This window comes from Brachycentrus maculatus, unplaced genomic scaffold (assembly GCF_059751285.1).
Source record: "Brachycentrus maculatus isolate JH-2025_06_01 unplaced genomic scaffold, ASM5975128v1 h1tg000015l, whole genome shotgun sequence".
NCBI classification, from domain to species: domain Eukaryota; kingdom Metazoa; phylum Arthropoda; class Insecta; order Trichoptera; family Brachycentridae; genus Brachycentrus; species Brachycentrus maculatus.
The window spans coordinates 276738-296831 of NW_028280769.1; the positions used below are offsets into that span (position 1 = coordinate 276738).

The 20094-nt window shown below is 33.2% G+C and overlaps 1 protein-coding gene across 1 annotated transcript; it reads right to left on the reverse strand.

Annotated features, from left to right (window-relative positions):
- Window positions 1-8072: 8072 nt before the first annotated feature.
- Window positions 8073-17582, reverse strand: LOC148313311 (protein DENND6A-like). Its single transcript, XM_088263888.1, has one exon. The coding sequence runs from the start codon at window positions 17397-17399 to the stop codon at window positions 15714-15716; it is 1686 nt and encodes a 561-aa protein (XP_088120014.1). The 5' UTR covers window positions 17400-17582; the 3' UTR covers window positions 8073-15713.
- Window positions 17583-20094: the final 2512 nt, after the last annotated feature.

The following is a 20094-nucleotide window of genomic DNA, read 5'->3' on the forward strand; positions in this document are numbered from 1 at the left end:
TTACCTTCATATCATCAACGATCAAGATAACACTGCGTCGATTAGTTGACGTACCCAATGGACCACTGAGTGCGGATAAAGAATAGAAGATGATTCAATCAATGCACTTAACCCATTGACTTTTCTTAGGAAATACGCTAACCGGTATAAAGAATAAATTTTACTTACTATATTTCCTAAACAGCAACAGAGGAAGAGCGAGAAAAACCTGGTATGATCAAGTATTTCAAATACTTGAAATACTTGATCATGCCAAGAAAAGTGGTAAGGTCAATAAAAATAATTGGCGAATATGTGTGAGGAGATGTATGAAAGAGGCAACGATTGTTTACAAATACAGATTAGTATGGCGTTCTGTTCTCTCTGCTTACCTCTGTGGAGAAGCGGCGTGATGGTAAGTTAGTTTTTTTTTTATATCACCTTAAGTTTTCTTAAATACAGGTTTAAATATTTCAATAACTTATGAATTTTAAATATAACTCAGTTCTTTATTCAATTTTTAACTTTTATTTGCAACATGTTTTAAATTAAACATGATTAAGTTCGAAGAATTCTCGGAATAGTAACCGTACAATATAATTTAAAAGAACCTTTCATCTTTTATTGGATTTGGGTCTTGGGTAGCTACCCATTATGTGTAATTTTTTCCCCAACCTTTTGGAAGGAATCGCCTTCCTACCTTAAAAACAGGTAAGAATGTAAAATTAAAAATTTGCAAGTCGTCACGCATAAAGCAATAATGGCAACGTTGAATATTTTACAATATTCTTTATGAAATTGAATTAGGTAGGTACTTAGTAAATAATAAAATGTCTTAGTTTATATGTCTTAAAATTATATTGGACGTATGTTCACAATAAATTAATAAGGTTGATCCCTAAAAACAATACAATATAAGTATACAACAATACAAAAGACAATGGATTTAATCAACATCTTATATCAATCAAGATTTGTCACATAGCTTATTTATTTGTCTTATTAGTCTCATCTTATTTTCTAAATAAGACACCACTATATCTTATAGATCGTTATCTTAAAAAAAAATTGACATCTCATCAAAGATGTGTGTAAAGTGATCATTTAAACGAGCCTATGACGGTCGTCAGCCCCGTAAATGCCCAGACTTCCATACTCTTCTTCATCTTTGATGAGATGTCAAAAAATAATATGAATATGTAACTCCTGTAATTGGAGATAATCCAGATTTTGTGAACAAGCATTTGGACACACTCAAAATGTTGTAAAGATCATTATCTTATTTATTGTAACTGCAGACAGTTGGTAGAATTCCGTTTTGTATTGTTGGGTAATATAATAATATTAAATGATAATGTGTGATGCTCTTCGTGTTATTAATACATTATCAAACGGACTATCTGTATATATTTAAATAAAAGTAGAATTCAATCCAATAACCGTGTTTAATTTTTGGTATATTACCCAACAACACATTTTTATCTCCCACAGTCTCATAATTTTTTTTCAACTGAATACCCTTTTTTGCACATTCTGTTTCCAATTTAAATCACATTCACAAGTAGAATTTTGTCTAATTTTCAAACGGAAGATGTATTTTTAGATAAAATATGCTTCATAATTATAATTTTAAATGCATTTTAAAACTAAAATACGAACTTATAAGCCAAACAAATATTATTATCTCGGCTTGAGAGTAAATATTTTTTGCTTAAAAATGCGTTAAAAATAGCGAGAATCTCATTGCAAACGAATAACCTTGTTTTTCTTAATATTTAATTTATTATTCGATTTTTCGACGCCTACCTGCACCCAATGATGCATAAGGCACCGCTTTGGGGTTTTTTTCAGATGGGAGTTGCATTAATTATTTACAGCTTACTATGCAGACGGTTTATAGTTTAAATAGTGAATTTTCGTTTATTCCCGGGTTTGATGCCCGCCAAGTGCAAAATAAATTCAAGCAAGATTTATTTTCAAGTGGTCTGGGTGTTAATGATGTATTTTTCACATTTACCATCTGAATCCTTACCATCCTACCTGCAGACAAGCCTCTAAATGTAAAGGCTTTGCGGGTTATTCATTAAAAAAAAATAGAAAGAAAAAAATAGATTGGTTGGTTATTACATTCAGACTTGGTAGAAACGTCAACTCCAATATCGCTCACTCCATTCAAGAACGTCATAAATAAAAAAACTTGATTTTTCAGGAGAACGTATTTAAAGTTGAAAAATATAATACAATGTTTTAAAAATAAATATCAAGCTACTTACCGAACGTTTTACTGTGCAACAGACCTTTTTAGGTAAAACATAAATGTTTTTTCTCCATTTGAAAAATATTTAGTATATTTAAAAAAAATAATTAAACAATACCTTTTTTTCAAAATGCAAAAACAACACTTTCTGCCCAGTAGCGGGTAAATATTACGTTTAAAATATGCTTTTGCTGGGATATAGTACATTTTCTGGGCATTCCGAAAACATGGACAACTGAAAATTGACGATTTTTGATATATGACGTTGTGGAAAAAAGTGAACGATATGGTACTCAGGTGTTTATTTGTATTGTTTATCAATATAACACATAACATTTATATTACACGATACCAACACACGTTGTACGTTTTACAATGGATCAATGGATCATTCTCATGATGTGTTATTATTGGCTAATAAATTAATATGAAAAATCACAAGACTTTCGGTAATATTCTTATTGAAATCTGTAGAGAAGTGAGATATTAAGGTTTAAACTTTAGATATTTGAATAAAACGAAAAACAAACACCGCTATACGTCATTAAATTTTACGTCATCGGGTGTGTTATATCCCTTTACGTATCTGCTTTATAGAGCTGTAATAGTAGTAGTGTGGATTCGTTTATGTGACGTCATTCGTTACCAACTCACGAAAACAACGTTTTTACGAAGGCGAATTTTGAAAATGAAAATGATGACTGAAAATATTGATTATATCGGCTGTTATAAACACTTCACGAGTCTTACACAATCCTTTATAGGTTGAGTTTGATAAATTAGGTATTCCTCCCGAGTGATAATACCCTATTTATAAACATATACGTTTGTGTTTAAACTCTAATGGATACACCTGTACCTACTCACAGAATGAATCTTTAAAAATGGCGAGATTATGGCCTTTATTAGAGTGTATTTTAATAGATAATCAAATTGATTTGTTGACAATAAAGAATTGCTTTAATGATTCTTTTATAGATAAAAAAAATACCGCCGATAACGTGTAATTTGTTACGTAATAGCAAATGATATATCCCTTTTTCTTAGGACATGCCTTGGAAATATGTCAAAATGACAGGTCGTAAGCCGAGTAATTACCCATCCTTCCATATTCTTCATCTTCTCTTATTTTGAGATATCGAGTAAAATTGAAATTTTGTTTCCATTTACAACATTTTGAGTGTGTCCAAATACTTGTTCACAATTCTGGATTATCTTCAATTGGGAGTAATTTATTTACATTATTTTTGACTCTCATCATAGATGAATAGGTATTTGGACACACATTTAAAATATTATAAATAAATTGACTGGTCAAAAAATAAGCTTAAATAAAAAACGCCCTAAGGGCGCTTGTCCACTACCCGGAATTCCGTGTAATTTTACCGTCCGGCACGTCAGTTAGCGTTTTAAAACGACGATTGGCTTGGATTGGCTTGTGCTTTTGTCCATCTTTCTTCGGATCGGAGCTCTTGATCGGTACGTGAACACGTTGCGCGTAAATTAGATCACGCTAAACTGTCTAGTCGCTTTCATTTTTCAAAACCGGACTGCCGGATGGTCAAATTCCGGGTAGTGGACAATCGCCCTAAGAGCGCTTGTGCACTACACGGAATTTTACTGTCCGGCATTCCGGTTAGCATGAAAAAACGGATGATGGGCTAATGCACTTGTCCATCTTTCTGCGGATCGGTGCGCTCGATCGGTGCGCGATCACAGTGCGCGATCACGGTGCGCGTGAGCTCGATCACGCTAAACTGTCGTAGTCGCTTTTATTACAAAAAACAGTAAAATTCCAAGTGAATGACCGCTTTTAAGGGGAGACCAATCTAGAATGATCGCTTGCCAGACTACGTGGTTATTCACACGGTTTCGGGTTATTATTGTTACCACTGACACCAACATACCTACATTCCTTACATAACACAACCAAGCGTCTTCAGCAAAATAATGGTGTGATCATTTATATTAAGAATAATCTATCCTTATTTTAACCCTTATCCGCACTCAATGGTGCATAGGGCACTGCATCGTATTGACACAGTGGTGTCTTGATCGTTACTTACATGAAGGCAAAGTGATCACTCTTGCTTTACTATTTAGCGGATAGGTGTCACTAATTATCGATTCTTTTCTGTCATCATTCGTTCGATGCGATCTTATTTATTAAGTAATTCCCGCCAAAATTACGTATGTTTCTTTGGCAAACTTCACCGTAATTACGGTGTTAATTTGATCTCTGTTTTTAATGGATTTTCCTTAAACTGATCAAGCTCTTAACAAGTTTACAGAATAAGCGCATATGTACGCATATTGTTTTTATTTTATTTTAAGAAACTTCGAGATAAACCTCAATAATTCTAAATAATCTGAACCTCTGCCATCTCTGGTCGCTTTTGCGAACCTTTTATCGGTGACAGAACTAATCGAATGACTATATGATCGAAATAATGATCGAATAAAATTTATTTATGTGCACTATTACTTGAATAAATGTTTTTTTTTGTATTATTTGTGTCGGAAAATTTCATACATTTATTTATTTCAAAACAACGTTGAACACTGAACCTTAATTGGAAAAATAAAACATGGCTTTTTCAAATTCAAGACAAAGGTATTTATTTATACATAGGTGCACAAAATGAACCATTAAAAACAAAGAACTTAACCATAATAACATGATTTTTACATAAAAATGAAAACAAAATAATGCACATTTAGCAATGACGACACATTAGTTTATTTAGTTATAGTTTCGGATGCTCGGTGATACTCGCCACGAGCGATGTTATAACATTATGTTACAACGAAATGCTCTGGTCAGTCTCCACCTTTGTGACAATAGATCTAGTACATTTGTTATGACTTATATGAAGTCCTATCACAGTAAAAAAAGTACAATGCGGAATAGGTGCATTGTTTTAGTATCTGAGCTCTTGTATTATTTTTATTGCTGGATTGATATATTATTTTAAAATAATATACTAGATCTAAAATATTATATTGGGAGGGTGAATGGATTGCATGGATTACGGTGCTCCTCAGAAGATGCGTTTATAAAGGGATGGTAATTAAATATGATAATCTTGATGCACATTTTTATTCGGCAATATTTAACAATGATTTAAAATACTTATTGCTACGTTATTTTAATATAAAAGAATAAGTCGGGTGTGTGTCTTAACCTCCACCGAACCCGGAAGACTGACTCACTGAACCCCTGGGGTTCGATCGAACCCAGGTTAATAACCACTGATCTAGAATCATCTTCTTAAAAATATATATCAATGATATACGAGTTGTTTGTTTGTTTGTTATTTATCTCAATGCGTATGTGTGCGTAAGATATCTTGCAGATTTTGCAAAAAATTGTCTGGCTCCCGGGTCAAATCTTACGAAGATAACTCGCAGACTTCTGAGTGTTGATATCTGCCAACTTGCAAATTTTATTACCGTTACGTAATAAATTTATTATAGTGTTGTTATGTGTTTGTTGAAGATGATAAACAGAGTTATAAAACAGTGAAGTGAACTTGACAATAACATCTTATCTTTATTATGTTTGAACTAATATTTACCACAAATTATCATTGTTAATTTACATTGTTTTTCTTTTCATAAACGGTTTCTTTTAATCTATATAAATAAAAATGTTTCTAATTATTTTTTCAACTCACTTTATTTTGTGTGTGTCAAAACTTTTGCTAACTAATTCTGGATTTTGTTTCTCTTAGGAGTTAATAACACATTGTTGTCGGGAGGTTTTGTTCATCAACCCATACCTTAATTATACTCAGACAGTCTACCGCCTGACCCTCAGTAAACTAATCACAAGTAGCCGCAACACTCAATTCCATGGGAATGTTTTTTGGTGTCTCTCCCGCTCCACCAAAAGTAAGCAAATAGAAAGCTTACTAGCGTCTCCCACTGTAAAAATTCTTTTAACCCATTGCAACGCAAAGCAGGCGAATCGCCAGCCAAGGTCAATTTGTCACTGACTCACAAAGCCAGCGATTTGCCGGTTTTGTGTTGCAATGCCGGCAAAACGCCGGCTTTGTGAATCAGTGACAATTTGACCTTGGCTGGCGATTCGCCTGCTTTGTGTTGCAATGGGTTAAAAGGGTCTTTTACATACTGTTAGTAGAGAGCAGGAGACGCTTATAAGCGTTTAATTTCCTTTCTTTTAGTAGAGCGCGAGAGATGCCAAAAAACATTGTATAGATGGGAATTGGGTTTGCGGTTACTTGTAATTAGTATACTGAGGGTCGGGCGGCACACTGAGTATAATTATACCCTAATTGGGTCAGGGTTGATGAAAACATCCCGACAACAATAATACCAATATCTTCTCATTGAAATCTTAACATAGATGATGAATTTGAACATTTACAGTATGTGTATAAATTCCTTCTTCTTCTTCAAACCCTCATCTGCACCCGATGGTGCATACGGCACTGCATCACATAAACGCAATGTTCTCTTGACCGTTAACACATTAAGGAAAGGTGATTAGCCCTTCGCTACAGGTACCAGTCCAGAGTAATATTGAATAAATGTTAAAGTGATAGAATCACTAATATTTATTTGACCCCCCCAGGGAACTAAACCTGGGACCTAAAGTACGGTAGATAAGCGTGCTGACCATTAAACTACGAAGGCGGAGGAGGTGTATAAAGTAATCACTTAAAACAACCCAAGACAGGTCATACGCCCTTTGAAATGCCTATATCCTTATTTATGTTGAGATAACAATAAGAAAATCCTTCATAAAAAGGTAAATATTAATTTCTTGAAAATCTTATACCTCGCAAGTTATTCACCGATTGGTTTGAAATTTTGATATGTCGGATTTGAATATACTCGTGTTCTTATCTATCTATAATATCAATAAATTTTTATTACTTACTGTTTATTTATTATTTATATTTATAAATGTTTGTTTATTCAAAATCTTAAGGTGGAGACTGACCGGAGCATTTTGTCGTAACGTAACACGTTACGATGCGAGCATTCAGGCAGTCAGTGCACCGAGCCGAGCGCTCCATCCATAGTTTCGGATGCTCGGTGATGCTCGCCACAAGCGATGTTACGACATTAAGTTACGACGAAATGCTCCGGTCAGTTTTAAATATCCTAATGTTGTCCACTTATTCCTTTGAATTTTCAACACAATGTTGAATTCAAATATGCACACGTTTTCAATATGTATAAGCAAAAGGATGTTTTAAAAAAAAAACAATGTTTTTGACCGCGAAGGCAGTGCCACCTCTTGAAGGTTACAGCAACACACGCAATACTAAACATTGCTTGCCCCGAAAAATGTGCTTCTTGATAGATGTTGTTAATTCTCTTCTTCTTCATCTTGTTGTAGGCCTTGTGGCCTGTTTTTAATAGGGATTAATCTCCTGCGATGTCGATTCCCAGCAATATCAACCCATGTCGTTAATTGCAATATTGTAAGTAACTTAGAAATTTGTGATTTCTCTTTGTTTTTTTATTAAAGGATAAGCCAATTTGCCAAGGAAAAGCGGGTGCAAAGCCTCTCTTTTAGAGGCTTGTCTGCAGGTAGGATAGTTAGGAAAGGGAAGGTATATGTGAAAAATACATTACAAACACTTAGACCAATTGAAAATGAATATTTCTTAAATTCATTTTGCAATCGACGGGAATCGAACCCGCAACGCCAGTTTCGCAGTCGAGCTGACTACCTGACTACGCCACGGCGCCTGTCAGTTCTTTTCCATCTAACCAAACGGAGTCGCAGCAACGCGTGGCCGGGTACAGCTAGTAAATAAATAAATAAAATAAAACATCCGTTGAAATAATTCATCTTTGTATATTTGAATTTCACAATCTTAAAAATAGAACATAACAATATAATATCAACAAAATCTTGATTTCCTTTTTCTCTTTTTCATAAAAAATACACGTCGTCGTATAAACCTTATATGATGGATTCGTAAATCCACCGTAGTTGGCATCTTTTACAATTAATTTGGTGTGATGTATTATTAGCTATATCTATGTGGCAATGTGATAAAAATTATTATGCAAATCCTTACATTAAAGCGTTATAAAATAATAATAACAAAATTCTCTATAATTTGGCATGAATTAATTTTACAAATGGCTTTTCATACATGTGTGTGTGTTTTTTTAATTACCCGTTTATTTTATGCAATGGAATTATGTACATACCTACTTATTCTTAAAATTTCTATTTCAATACACAATAGTTTGTTTTGCAAGTACAGTGAAACCTTTATTTATCATTTTTAAAGGGACCTATTGAAATAAACTATGATTAAGAAGTCAATACACAAGGATCGTAACACGATCGAGTAAAGATACCGTCCTCCCGATCTCCATAACCATTGGTATGTTAAAATTCTAAGAAGAGTACAAGGTTTAGATGTAAATAAATGTATTTATTAATTATAAATATATTAATTTACATCTAAAATTCATTTATTTCATTATCATCATCATCCTATTATTATTATTATTATTATCCATGTCTTTATAAGCGCCCTTGAGGTAGTATTTTACGAAAATGGCGCTATACAAATTATTATTATTTTTATAGTTTCTATCCCACAAGTTGGAATATTGTCGTTGAATGTAACAAAATTTAAAAAAATCGAGAAGAATGTAAAAAGCACACAAAATATATCAAATAATTCTTAATTGAAACTATGAATGCGGTGATAGAAAAACGATTGATGCGATCTATTTTTGTATGAAATGAAGATTCGGGGTAAGAAAAAAAAACAACATATCCGGAAAAACGATTATTCTAGGAACAATAGATAGAGGTTTCACTGTATATAAAAATATATACAGACATTTTGAAAATACGGCCAAAATCTTGGTCATAATTACCACAGTAAAAAAGTTTATTCAAAATGTTTATTCAAAAGTAATGTAATCAATTGAGTCTTATAAGCCAAACCGCCCTTGATACGATATTGCAATTAACATCTCAAGGGCGATATGATAATTATAAATAATGCTATACAAATATTATTATTATTAAAAGAGCATCAGTGACATATCGCTCACTCCTTTCAAGAATGTCATAAATAAAAAATTTACAATTTTCAGTTTTGCATGTTTTCGGAATGCCCAGAAAATGTACTATATCCCTGCAAAAGTGGCATATTTTTAACTTAATATTTACCCGCTACAGGGCAGAAAGTGTTGTTTTTGCATTTTGAAGAAAAGGTATTGTTTAATTATTTTTTTAAATATACTAAATATTTTTCAAATGGAGAAAAAACCTTCAGGTTTTACCTAAACAGATCTGTTGCACAGTAAAGATCTGTTGCAAAGTATTTAAACATTTAATTGAAGTTATATTAACACATTGTTGTCGGGCGGTTTTTTCAAAAACCCCAACCCTTATTATACTCAGACAGTCTGCTGCTCGACCCCCAGTATACTAATCACAAGTAACCGCAAACCCAATTCCCATCTGTACAATATTTTTGGGCATCTCTCACGCTCTACCAAAAGTAAGCAAATATAACGCTTATAAGCATCACCCGCTCTGTACCAACAGTATGTAAAATACGCTTTTAACCACCCTACCACATTTAACAATTGAACTCGCAAAAACAGCAACTTATCTTAAAACAATATTATATATATATATATATTTTAGGCAACTACATTGGCAGAGTTGTTTTTCAACAATTATCATAGTCTATCACAAGAGTTTTAATTCAACTCGGGAAAGATTATGAAATAAACTAAGACTGGAATCCAAATCGGTCTAAATTTTGGGCCGGGTGGCTCAAAATTAATCACTCTATAGATAATAATATATATAATAAAAACCCTTATCCGCACCCCAATGGTGTTTAGGGCACTGCGTCAAATAAACACAGTGTTATCTTGATCGTTTACACATGAAGGAAAGGTGATCAACCCTCCGCTTTAGGTACCAGTCCAGGGTAATATTGAATAAATATTACAGTGAAAAAAATCACTTATATTTATTTGACCTCCCCTGGGAATCGAACCTGGGACCTCCAGAACGGTAGCCGAACGTGCTGACCATTACACTACGGAGGCGGACAAATTATAATGTTATAATTTTTACGAATGGCATACTACGTCAATAATATTTGACATTTGTGAACTAGACAGCTGGCGCAAAATTAATAATACAATTTCTTTTTTAAATAACTTTTTTACTACACTAAATTTATTTTTTTTGATTAGTGGAAATCTTTAATTGGACCTTTACAATTTTTCTGTCAAATGGAAAATATGATATCCGTCAAGTGGCTGCCGCCTGTGCTGATACACATTTGTGCCCGTTTTATCAATCTGTTTGTATGCTGCAGCTGTCTAGTTCACAAATGTCAAATATGAATGACTTACATCGCCATTTGCAAAAATTATAACATCTTCTTTTTTAAATTTTGCGCCACCCTGTATAAACCAACTCAATTTTAATTTGTTTAACAGAATATTTGCAATTAGATATTAAATTATATAATATTAAAGTAAAATATTTGTCTTTTGTAACATTAATTGCTTGTTTTAAAAATAATATTATACAAAATATACATTAATAAAATTTACTGTATGTGGCACGGAAAAGAAAATGTATTTATTGTAACTGCAGACAGTTGGTAGAATTCCATATTGAATTGTTGGATAATATGTCCAAAATTAAACACGGTTATTGGATTGAATTCTACTTTTATTTACTTATATATGATAATATGTGACGTGTTTCGTCTTATTAGGACATTATCTATATGTGTTTGATAATAAGACGAAATGCGTAACATATCATATATGTAAATAAAAGTAGAATTCAATCTTATAACCGTGTTTAATTTTGGATATATTACCCAACAAGAAAATGTATATTTAAAAAAAAAAGGTTAATTTTAGACAAATTAAAAATTATTATACATACATTCATTCATTTTGATGTTATGATAAATATTGATATGTGAAAATTGTAAAATTTTAGATATATCAATCTATGTTTTTTAAAAAAAGCATTTGAGGAATTGAAAAAAAACTTCTAACCCTTTTTAACGCAAAATGGTGCATAGATTATTGCTTTGCTTCATTGCAGTACTACATTGATCGTTAATTTCGTGAAGGTAGGATGATCAGTACTGAGTTCCTGGTAACAGTCCTGGATGATCAAATAAATATAAGAGTGAAAAAACACATTTATTTTGACTCCCTGGGAATCGAACCCGGGACCTCCAGCATTGCAGCCAAATACGCTAACGACCACACTAGAGACTATTTTGTAAATAGGCAATCGTTTAAAAAAATATTTAATCCTTTGACGTTGATATTAATCAATGTAATAATATAATATAAATTGCATCGCAATTAATAAAATTTTCAGAGGAAAGTGTGTTGTGACCAACACAGATAAATTTAATGAATACATATTTAATAATTTATCAACCTGCACTTATTTACAAATGGAAGATGAAATTTTATTTTTATAATTTTACTAATTTTAAGCCTATTAAATTATATTCGTAACTTATTTAAATATAAAATGTCATTTATTCAAGTGCAAAGGTGGAACGATAGGGAATTAATGCCTTTATTTGAGAATATTTTTTGTATTTCATAAAATATTGAGATGATAAAATCATATAAGATAATTTTGCAACTTTTTTGTCTAAAGTGTGCACAATTTTCCATATTTTGAATCCCGTAAAAGGTAACATCGGAATGAGATCAGATGTGACATTGTAATTGTAGCTTGCGATTTATACGGGTTAAACTATCTTATATTGTGTCATTTATTATCTGCGTTAATTAGTGTTGAGTGACTGAATCCGAAAACTGAATAAAAAGAGTCCTTCACTGAATCCCGATTAAATTTTTGGATTTCATCACTCAAAAGTGCTAAAATCTGGTTGGGTATTTCCATTTCCCAATATCAGATAATTTGATATCAAAAACTTAAGTTGGAAACTGATATATACTATAGCATTGATGGAGTCCAGTACTTAGAACAAAAATAAACTAGCTTTAGTGGCATTGATACCAACTTTCTGAAAATAAGAAATCATACTAAAATACTGATTTTCAATAGGCAAATTTTGCAAATGAAAGTTTGAATACAATTATTGACTTTTATAATAAATACAAGCAGAATTGTAGAAAATCATATTTTATATAAAATGATACTCTGTATGAATATCTCAAATTTGTTATTCTATACTACTTGGAAAAATTCGTACTATTGTATATTAGAGAAATGAGTTCATAAGATAACAAGTTTTACAACAAAAAATAAAATTAATTAACACGTTCTTTGCGTCAAACACAAACACAAACACGGGTCCCGTGTCCATACAAATATTGACAGGCGTTGTGTTGAATAAAGTCAAGGATTCGTAGCCGGTTTTATGCGTTTTGAAAACACAAAGAAACACTCTTATTTGTGGTGTTTAACCTTTCCCTCCCGGTGATATGTATTTACTACAACTCGACTTTAAAAATGACAATATCAATATAAAATACAATAGATACGGGCTCAGAATTTTAGTATTCCTGCGTAATATAATTACGTATTACATAAAAGTATTATAATATAAAGTTAGTAATTTGTAATAAAGTTAATCAGGGATAAAATCACCAATACACAAATATTTCTCAGTGTGTGCGTGCGTGTGTGCCGTGCTTTACGTACACGCGCACATCGTAGCATGTTTACTAATGCGCAGATTGTCCTATACGACGGTCGTGACGCTACGCTAGCTATTGTGGCTACTTGCGATGTATTTTTTTCTCGTTTTCAGATACTTACCAGAACTAACATCACAAAATTGTTACATTTAAACTTTAACTATGGTCAATACAAGCAACATTTATGAATATTCACATTTTCCCGTTTTTAAATAATATTTTTATATGGTGTACAAAATACATATAACCGTTGCACGTAGAAATTTTTTAGCACCGTAAGGGAAAGGTTAAATAGAAAGAAGTTTGATTTTGAACAAAGTTATGAGTTTTCAAAAATTTGTGAATTTTTACATTATTTCAAACGCATTGAATGTGTTAAGTAATTAAAATTAACTATAAAAATTATTTTCTAAATATTATTCGAAGAGCAGTAATCTTACACCACTTCATATCACTCATCAGAGAGTAGAAAAAGTCATAAAATATATTTTCTTTTGGTTTCAGTGAAGAATAATGAGAAAATTGTAAAATTATATATAGAACAACTCCAAAATCTTATATGTAAATTCATTCTACTAGAACTAAAATCTAATACAAAAAAAAAAAATAATATAAAAATATATATATTTTAATAATATTTTAACATAAATATAAAAGAATAAAATGTCAAATAAAAATACACATTTGATGGGGTCTGGAAAAAACACTATTTTCCACCATTATCTATAAAATATTTATAAATTAATTTGATGTAAGAATAATATATATTCTTGTACTCAAAGTATATTAATAACTTAAAAGAAAAACATACAAACTATAAGTTTATTAATTTTCCTAAAATGGCAGTGCACAACGGAGTTCTGGTACCAACCCCTTAAACATGGGAGTAAAGCATGGAGTTGGCAAAAGAAAAAGTGAAACAAATATATGAAGCAAACGCAGTTTAAGTTAGAAGTAGAGGAAGATCGAAAGAAACTTAACATGGTCAAGTAATTCAAATACTTGAAAGTGGTCAGGTCAGGAGTCAGGCATGAGGAGATTCATGAATGTGGAAGAGGTGGAGAATGTTTGCTAAGACAGAGATATGGGGTTGTATTGTCTATACCTACTCTTGCGGTGAAGTGGTGTGATATTTTGTATATGAAAAGCATTGTTAACTTTGTGGTATGGTAATATAACAATCCTTATCATTCATCATTCACTTTGTGTAATACCACTTTAAAGTGGTATTACACAAAACGAATGATGAATGATAAGGAGATTTTAAGTGGTGTGATGGTTAGTTAGTTAGTAATTTAGTTGTGAATATATCTTAGGGTGAGAATTAATACTGCCGATATAACTTTTATGGGTTATTAAATGTATCACTCATTCTTCAAAACCTTATCAGCACCCCGATGGTGCATAGGGCACTGCATCATATAAACACAGTGTTATCTTGATCGTTAACACATGAAGGTAGGTGATCAGCCCTCTGCCTCAGGCACCAGTCCAGGGTAATATTGAATAAATATTAGAGTGAAAAAATCACTTTTATTTATTTGAGGCGGACAAAACTACTCTTATATTGTCTATCATTTATATAACACTTAATGCTGATCAAAATGTCAGCAAAAAGCGCACAAAAATCACATTATAATAATCCAGAAAATTTTTACCAGTATCTGAATGGCCGTGAAAAATCTAACTAATAATTTATGTTAATTTTCATTTCTTTAACATTAAATGATCCACTATGTATGACTTATACTATGAAAAAGTTCTCAATATTTTATTGTAATCATGCTAATATAGTGGACATAGCATTCAAACTGTCTGCTTTTGACAAAATAAGGCAAGAGACTGTACACGTATATTTACAGATAATAAAATAAAATAAAACATTTAGAGTATAAAACATAATTAACCTGTTAACCGGGCTGGACGTATAAATACGTCAAACGTAAACAATAATAGGTACAGATAGAACATATCGCTCACTCCTTTCAACAATGTCACATATCAAAAATTGTCAATTTTCAGTTGTGCATGTTTTCCGAATGCCCAGAAAATGTACTAAGTCCCAGTAAAAGTGGCATATTTTTAACTTAATATTTACCCGCTACAGGGCAAAAAGTTTTGTTATGCATTTTGAAGAAAAAGTATTGTTTAATTATTTTATTAAATATACTTAGTATTTTTCAATTGGAGAAAAAAAAAATAAAGGTTTTACCTAAAAAGATCTGTTGCTCAGTAAAAAGTTTAATAAGTGGTTTGATATTTATTTTTAATACATTTTATTATACTCTTGAACTTTAAAAACGATCTCCTGAAAAATCAAGTTTTTTTTATATATGACGTTGTTGAAAGGAGTGAGCGATATGAATACGTTCTTGAAATATATGTTGCACCTTGGAATGGACGTGACCTATATTTTCGAACAACAAATGTAATTATCCATACATATCTCGACATGAATTATTTTCTTTGTAATTCTGTATTTTCCTTAGTGATTTATATATAAATAAATGGTAATATACATATTTCATAATCTTTTCATTTATTTTAAGCATAAATAAAGTCCACCGGGCGTGATGTGTTGACACGTCCTAGTGAAAGAGTTGGCGCCCATTGTATGTTGCGGAATTAAAAAGTGTACTCCCCAGTTAACAGGTTAAAAACGTTTTATATAGTGAAAATTAAGTTAAAATATTCACATATTTTGATATTATTAACATCGGAGATTTGGAAATCATAGATATAATAGAATTGGCTTAATTTGGCTCCAATTAACGGAGCTTAAAATCAGACGTCACGTAGCGCTTTGCAATATAGACTTCAAATCGTCGGGAAGGACCCTAGTTATGTCTTCTAGCCGTTCGGCTAACAGCGTTCTCGTGTTGTCCTTCAGAGGCAAGTGAAGATCGGCCGAAATCCTCATCGTGTTTCTTAACTTGAGCACCATGTCTACCAACTCGACCTCTTGCCTGCCCGCCGCCCAGTTCGCGAGATCGCTGCAGGCCAGGGCTTCCAGCTGGAGGGCCTGCAGCGTGCGAGCCAATTCGCTGTACTTTCTCTGGAACCATCCGTTGAAGTTTGGCGTCTTGAAAAAGGCGCGGTATAGCCCGGCCCAGTCTCCCTTGACGCCGGTCGTCAGCTGCGGTCCCGTCTGCTGCAGCATGCTTATAAAATCGTCCGGGTTGAAAGGATTTGGCAAAGGTGCTGTTCTGAAGGCGGAAATGTTTTTTTGCAAGGGCATTAGGGATGCCATGTACCTCTCTAAAGGAATCATGAAATCGTGGGTCAGTTGGAACATGTGGCGGCGAACTAACGCCGTCTGAACTTCGGCGGGTCTTTCTGAACGATTACTAACGGCCAGTCTCTTCAAAATAGTCTTGTCCTTGATAAGATAAGGTTTGTATTGCGTATATACTCCAGGGGGCAGCTCTGAAGTTTTCACGCCGACTTTACGCAGCTTAGACTTCAAAGACGACCCTTCGTTCAGTCTCACCGTGTGCGGCCAGTGGTGCAGGGTCTTGGCGAAGAACGGATTGGTGACTCCGAGAATGACGTTGGGCGGATTGTACTGCTTTTTAGTGAACTCTTTGAACTCGCTGTCGTGGATGGTGAAGTAAGGCCGGTAGTCGGCGCAAAACTGGAGGGGCTGGATCAAGTCTACGAGGGCTTGTACCATGGAGGAGCAAGCTGTTGGAGAGGACCCCATCACGACGATGGGCTCCGCAGTCAGGACCAGCTCCCAGAGAAGGTGCAAGTGCGGGAGAACGCTAGATAAAGAGCGGTAGGAATGAACGTCGCGCGGAGAAGCCGGGAGCGTCCCTCGAGGATGCGCCGTTCCGTGCGTGACAGCATCAGGAGTCCCTTCAGCCGGCAGAAAGCAATGCAAGACCGTACCTAGTAGAGGAAGCATCACGCCGCCTCCCGCTGCTAAATGGTGCCAGCGGTCGATGTCGTGACACGCCGCCTCCAAATTCGGAATCCCGCCGTCGAAAAAACTCGGCGCGATGCACCCGCACACTTTGTACATTAAATTGACGAACGGAAGCCGCGTCAGGATGACGACGCTCTTCTGGAAGTAACCTCTGGGAAGAGACGGGTCTCTCACTTGGCGGAAGTAAACGAAGCCCCAAAAGTGAGTCGAATCGGCCTGAAGAGTCACGGGACACTTGTTGTTGTAATCCGCGTGGCTTTTAGAAAGAATCGCCCGAGAGCGAAGCCTCACGTGGAACTGCGTATCTCCCATACAGCCGGAATTAGAGTCCGGGAAGGCCAAGTAACAAATATTAGATTTCTCTTGATCCGTCAGTTTGACGTGCGGCGGATACACGTCCTCCAGGGCCTGTCCGAGCTCCAGATCGAAGGTGACGACGCACACGCAGTGTATCCACTCTGAAAAGCGCTCCCATTTCTTCAGCTCGAAAGGTTCCTTGTCGCTTAACCCAAATTCACTCTCGTCGAACTTCCGCGATTCCTCGGCCATGTTCCGATCACTTTCGCGGCCGTATCCGGGTTAAAAGATCGCGCTTAGCGGGCCGTCGGGCGAGATCGCGAAATGTTCCATCTATATGGCTTCGAAATAATTGACATTTGTATAATCCAGAATAAAAAATTAAATAACTGTCGGAAAATACACTGTATATTTATTTACACAGCTGCTACATGTCTATTAGCTAATTTATTTGTCTATGATTTATGCACAATGCTACCAACAAAAACAACAACAAAAAATGGTCATTAGTCTCATTCCAAGTAAGTACCGTTAGCAGTGTGAACGCAAAATTTATATTTTACAGGTAATTAGAAAAACGTGGTATGTTTCATAAAAAGCATCCGTCATTATTTATTAGCGTTTGAAATTAGTAATATAACCATTTTTAGAATAACTTATCAGTTTGAAAGTAACATTTATTTATATTTTTTTTATTTATTGGTTTCTTTTTTTTGTAACTTTTATAATTCATTTTGATGAACATAATAAGTACTTATATTATTTTATTTTGCGTACGACGATAAAGAATGAAAAGGGATTAAAAAGATAAAATACCTGTCATTGTTATTATTACATATTTACACAATAATATATTTTTTTGGATCAATCATTCCTTTATTAAACTTTTTTTCATTTTGTAAAATTCATTAAATAAATTTAGTAGTTTAAAAGCGATACAATTATCGATATAATTGTTGGTTTATTAGGTTTTTATAAATTCAAAGCGAATTCAAGGTACACTACATATCACAAAAGAGACAAAGCATCTTTTCATCCAAAGAAACGTCAATGTTCGGGTATCCATAAAAGATACGACTTGATATTGGCCAGCTTAGGTGCATACTTTATACTGCCTGTAACCATTCTGCCCATTATTAAATATCCACATTGCCTAAATTCATTGAAGTTGTATATAGGAGTATTCCAACAACGGCTGTTATGTCTCTTTGAATTTTCCTCATTTAAAAAGTTACTTTGTTTTTGTTGAGAATCTAATGTAGTTGGATGTATGCCTCTAGGGGCTATTTTCAAAACTTAAGTTTAATCTCCAATCAAATAAAATATTTTTAAAGGTTCATTAGCTGTACTATATGTATGCATTTAATCAATATCTGCTTCTTATGTAGAGCATATCGCTCACTCCTTTCAACAACGTCATATATCAAAAAACTTGATTTTTCAGGAGATCGTTTTTAAAGTTTAAGAATATAATAAAATATATAAAAAATATCAAGCCACTTATTGAACATTTTACTATGCCTAAACCTTAAGGTTTTTTCTCCATTTGAAAAATATTTGGTACATTTAAAAAAATATTTAAAAACAATACCTTTTCTTCAAAATGCAAAAACAACACTTTCTACCTAGTAGCGAGTAAATGTTAAGTTAAAAATATACCGCCTTTACTGAGATATAGTACATTTTCTGGACATTCCAAAAACATGCACAACTGAAAATTGACAATTTTTTATTTATGACATTGTTGAAAGGAGTGAGCAATATGTAGTGCACAAACTGCCTCCAAGCTCTCTGTCATCCACCAGCTCCTTTCAAGTCGAGTTTGTGTCGCAAAATTCAGACAAGAATTGCAGACAAATTATCAGCAGTATGTTAGGGCTCAGTATTTGTTAAGTCACGGTTTAAAAAATATATATATTTTTTTTTGTATGCATATTCTAAAAAAACAAAAAAATATCCAATATACATTCTTTAATAAAATAGGGCGTTAAAATATGTCATGACCTCTTTTTTTTTTTAATTACCTAACGTTCAAGTGAAATCTAGCTACGGCTTATGCAACACCGCTACTCAGGCTTCAACTTTTTAAGTTTCATAGCCTATGCCGTGAGTGGATTTACTCTTTATGTTTGAAGTTACTATAATGTCATGTAATTCATGAGTGAAAATTCTAGGCAAAAACGCTCGCTTGTTATGCCCTCTCCGGTGGTCGGTCCTTATTGAATTTTGTCTTTGCAAAAATCCCCTTAAATCTGATACTACTTTTGAGTATTAATACACTATTTTGAGTGATGATGAGGAACAAAAACACATAAGGTCAAATAAAAAACTATTTACACTATTAAAAAACTATTTACAAAATGTTGTAAATAAATTTTCTGATCAAATTATAAGCTTAATAATAAAAATGAAAATGGTATTTTCTGGCGTTTCTCATGTGTGTGAATATAATCCAGGATTCGGATCTCACATACTAATATAAGAGTTTCTGCTTAATAAAAAAGCTTCTTTACATCTCACCAATAGATGTCTCTAGTGAAGTTCTAGTGATTCAAGAACAAGGTTTCTAAATTGGTTCATATATATAGAACTTCCAAGAATTTGAGTAGTGTGGTTGTCACTAATGGGTAGAATTGGTGAATGTTACACATGTGTAAAGTGATCACTTAAACCAGCCTATGACGGTCGTCAGCCCCGTAAATGCCCAGACTTCCATATTCTTCTTCATCTTTGATGAGATGTCAAAAAATAATAAAAAAAAACTATTTTATAAATAAAGTGTATATTTTAATTACATTTGTTTAGTATTTAAATAGAAATATACATTTTGAACAGCTGCATAGTGTTAAATTCACAATAAAATGTGCAATGAATGCATGAACATATAAATATTTACAAAATATTAAGTTATAAATACGTATGATCAAACACAACATTAAGAGTTAAA